Genomic DNA, 4,273 nt, shown 5'->3' on the forward strand with positions numbered 1-4,273 from the left:
AACTGCAGGTTAAATGCATTCATGTCCTGCATTATACAGTGTGTAAATACAGCTAAATGCCACTTCCGATGAAGCTTTTGTGTTTCCTCATTGCAAAGATGAATTTTGCTGATACTGATTTAATTTGCCTGGTAACAGCCCAAATGTCTTATTATTCTAAATAACCGATTCCTTTCATTAAAAACAACTGGTTTGAGAGTCATAGGCCTATCCCAGGGGTCTCAAACTCAAAAGCCGCAGCCCTGCAGAGTTTACTTCCAACACACATACCATGTAGTTTTCAAATAAGTCTAAATGATTAGATAAGCTGGATCAGATGTGTTTAATTAGGGTTATATCTAAACTGTGCAGGACAGCCTTGGCCAATCCCATTTTTGCCTCCCTCCAGCTGTTAAAATGTAACTAAGTCACTAAGTCATTAGCTACTATTTACTTTTACTTGAGTAGATTTTTAGACTGGTACATTTACTTGTACTTAAGTAAAATGTCAAAATGTCATTGGTACTTTTACTTGAGTAGAATATGTTTGTGCTCTTTCCACCTCTGGAGTTAAGTAATAGAAAAAAATGATGTTTTACAGTGTACAGTATGTTTTGTGATCAGAATCACTATCGTGAAATGTTTGTGTTTGTAAAGGATACGGCGTACGCTGCAAAGCGCCACGGCGCCGGCAGAAGAGGCACGTAGATGCCGAAGCCGACGATGGCCATGAAGCTGTAGACGAGCCAGGCGAGGAGCTGGAGGCTGTGCAGAGGCAGAGACCAGCCGTTGATCCTGGAGTGAAGCGGTGGAGCGAACAGCTCATTTCTGCTGCCGTTGCTCTGCGGGGCTGTTCGTCTGCGGTGACGCCCGAAGCAGTTCAGCTGCAAACACACACAAACAAACGCTCTTCATCGATACAGCTAGATCATTCGTGACCCTGGACCACAAAACCAGTCATAAAAATAAATAAATAAGCTTTCCATTGATGTATGGTTTGTTATGATAGGACAATATTTGGCTGAGATACAACTATGTGAAAATCTGGAATCTGAGGGTGCAAAAAAATCAAAATATTGAGAAAATCATCTTTAAAGTTGTCCAAATGAAGTTCTTAGCAATGCATATTACTAATCAAAAATTACGTTTTGATATATTTACGGTAGGAAATTTACAAAATATCTTCATGGAACATGATCTTTACTTAATATCCTAATGATTTTTGGGATAAGAGAAAAAACTATCATTTTGACCCATACAATGTATTGTTGGCTATTGCTACAAATATCCCCCAGCGACTCAAGACTGCTACTTAAGTTTTGAAAGAAAAAAACGAACTGTTCTGTAATTTATGCATGAAAGGCTAAATCATTGTGCTTCGAGTCTCTTCAACCAGAACAATGAAAGATTTTAAAAGACTCTACCTGGCATCATTATGTTGGCTTGACAAAGCTGCTAATGTCAGTAGTACTGACCTTGAGTTACAGCTTCTTTCCAAAATCCCCAACCTGAGACCAAAACGTCTAAACGCAACTCCTACACTAGGGTTTACTTTGAAACAAACGGCAAAGAAACGGCAAGTAACACATTGAATTAAGCGAGAAATTCTGAATTAGAAAGATTGAAATAGTATTTTCTCTTAGTAGGCCTATTCCGTCTTTGGTTTATTTACAAATTCGAAAAAATTATGTTTACACTGTAAAGCTTTCTGCCTCTTATCTTATAAAATCCAATTTATCCTATTATTTAATTTAATCCTGTCCATCTAATGTCTGTCTGTCTGTGTATCTATCTAGCTATTGCTTAGCAACACTAAAACACATTAGCAACACCCTACCACCTTATCAACCAGCATCAGCATCACTCGGCCAACAAGAACACCTTAGCAACAACAAGCAGTGTTTTAATTATATTATATTATATACTGAAAACTGAAAATATACAAATAAAAGCTAATTCAAAATATCAATAAACACTAGAATGGTATATAAATAATACTAAAATAACATTGAATTGAATTAAACTGCTTTAAGTGTAGTTTGTATTATTATATATAACATATTTACATTATAGTTAAAAAGTAAGGGTGGTAATTTATCTAGAAATGCCATCTGACTAACCAATACAGAAAAATTCAATAAAACAATACTACACATCAGTAATTACCTAGAAACCTCTTAGCAACCACCTTATCAATCCCTCAGCCAACACCTTAGCAACGATTTGCATCCAGTGTTTTTATATTTAATTACATCTAAAACCATTTAAAATCATTTCCGGTAGCTGAAATAAAATACAAATATTTCATCAAAAACTTAAAAAAAATATTGCCTTGATAACAAACTGAAATAAATATACTTAAGCTGAAGTACTAAAAAGACTAAAACAGAAATAAAAATAAATAAAAGCTGTATAGAAATATAAAAAACGAATAAGAATGTCCCGAGTTCGAACCCCGCCCTCTGTCTCCGCAAATCAGCCAAAAATAATATGCAATGCTATAATATTAAAACAACACTTTTTGCAACACCCTAGCAACCACATTTCCCAAAAAAGCCGATTTTTACAACTTTTATAAACCCTAAATAATCCTCAGATTTGCCTTGTTCTGTCTTCAAGCTTCTAAAGTCAGCATTTCGTCTTTGTAAAGCACAAGGTGGAGTCCTGCTGAGCTGCTCCTGTTGAACACGAACAGAAAGATTGTGTTGCCTAGCAAATGTCATCAGAAATGCAACCTGAAGAAGCTCTGAGGCACTCAAACATCAGTGAAAACTGTCTAATAACGAGTAACATGCACAAAACCAATGCACCAGGAACTCTTGTGTTATGCATAACAACGTTAACCATTGCCTTTTCACACAGAATACTTTATTTAATTTTTAATAACACCATATATCATAGAAATATAAGACAAATCAATCCATTTTCCACACAAGCATGAATAAAAAGCCACTTACATTCGTCATTTCTCTGGAAAAGCATCTGTTGTTGATCATTTGGATCTCTTGGATACAGTTTGCTGATCTATTGATTTCTTCATCATCTCCTTCACAGTTCACTGTATGGCAGAAGAGTCGTTTTCAAAGCCATTATCCAGTCTGAAGGCCATTTTAACGCTAAAATATCTCACGTGCCATGTTAAATCCTTAAAATATGAATTATTAAATAGGATAAAATATCTTCCCACGGGAGTCGCGTGCGCATCTGACTTCAGTCGCATAAAACACAAACCACTAAGCGTACCTGTTGAATATTAATTATGTCATGCGTACGTCACACCAAGGAGGCTTCCAATGGCGGGCGGCAGCTCATGAATATTAATAGCGCACGCTGCTCTTGGCTCCGAACAGCTTATGAATATTAACCAGATTGTGGAAACTAAAATGTGAACGCTCGTTTTCACACTTTTGACCATTACACTATTTTTTTAAAGTGCATATAAACAACAACAAATCAACGCAAAAAGGAAAAGAAAACATTTGAGAGGAAACTCAATCATGAAAGTGGATTTAAAACTTCTAAATGTGTGACCTATTGTTTGACTGTAATCTGATAGGGAAAAGTTCAAAAAATGTGCATACAATAAAACTACAGAACATGGAAGTTGTCAGGGGTGGAAGATTTTAACTGTTACCTAGTGACCACTAGGATATGCAAAGCCAAATGCAAATGAGAGCTCTCTATGAATGCGTGTGAGAGTTCAGCACTGCAGGCAAATATGCAGAACATTTTCATATCTTAATTTAATGCATGCAATACTAAACTCACAATTTTTTATTTGCTTTTAGCTGTGCATTTAATGAATACGCACTGTGCTGCATACTACTGATAACAATGTAAATAAACATTTATTTTGTAACATTTTAAATACATTTGCATTTAATATTTCTTTTTCTTATGCATCTGTTATGATTTTTTTTGGCAATCCAGTTTGAATTACCATCGTGTATGAAATGTGCTACAAAAAATAAACTTTTGCATTCCATCACATCACAATGAAGTGAACGTTGGGAATTTTAAATAATTTTTGTCACATCACTCCTGCATTAAAGCGGTCATATGATGCGATTTCAAGTTTTCCTTTCTCTTTGGAGTGTTACAAGCTGATTGTGCATAGATAAGATCCCTGAAGTTGCAAAGACTAAAGTCTCAAAACCAAAGAGATATTCTTTATCAAAGTTAAGACTCTGCCACGCCCCCCTAAAACGGCTCGTTCTAACACGCCCCCACATATCTACCTCACTATGTGGAAATATTAGCATAATGCGCTCAAATGTGCACGCAAAGAAAGAAG

The 4,273-nt window shown here is 35.7% G+C and overlaps 1 protein-coding gene across 1 annotated transcript in view; it reads right to left on the minus strand.

Moving 5' to 3' along the window:
* Nucleotides 1–641: 641 nt before the first annotated feature.
* The window catches only part of LOC107569051 (bromodomain-containing protein 9-like), a gene marked incomplete at its 3' end in the record, with an annotated part of 26,203 nt that continues 22,571 nt past the window's right edge, over nucleotides 642–4,273 (minus strand). Inside the window, exons 21-22 of the mRNA XM_016255055.1 lie at nucleotides 2,937–3,037; nucleotides 642–863 (exon numbers count right to left, since the gene is read on the minus strand). Coding sequence (XP_016110541.1) covers nucleotides 642–863; nucleotides 2,937–3,037 — 323 coding nt within the window. The remainder of the gene's footprint in view (nucleotides 864–2,936; nucleotides 3,038–4,273) is intronic.

Source organism: Sinocyclocheilus grahami, unplaced genomic scaffold (assembly GCF_001515645.1).
Source record: "Sinocyclocheilus grahami isolate Dianchi unplaced genomic scaffold, SAMN03320097.WGS_v1.1 scaffold1307.1, whole genome shotgun sequence".
Taxonomy (NCBI): domain Eukaryota; kingdom Metazoa; phylum Chordata; class Actinopteri; order Cypriniformes; family Cyprinidae; genus Sinocyclocheilus; species Sinocyclocheilus grahami.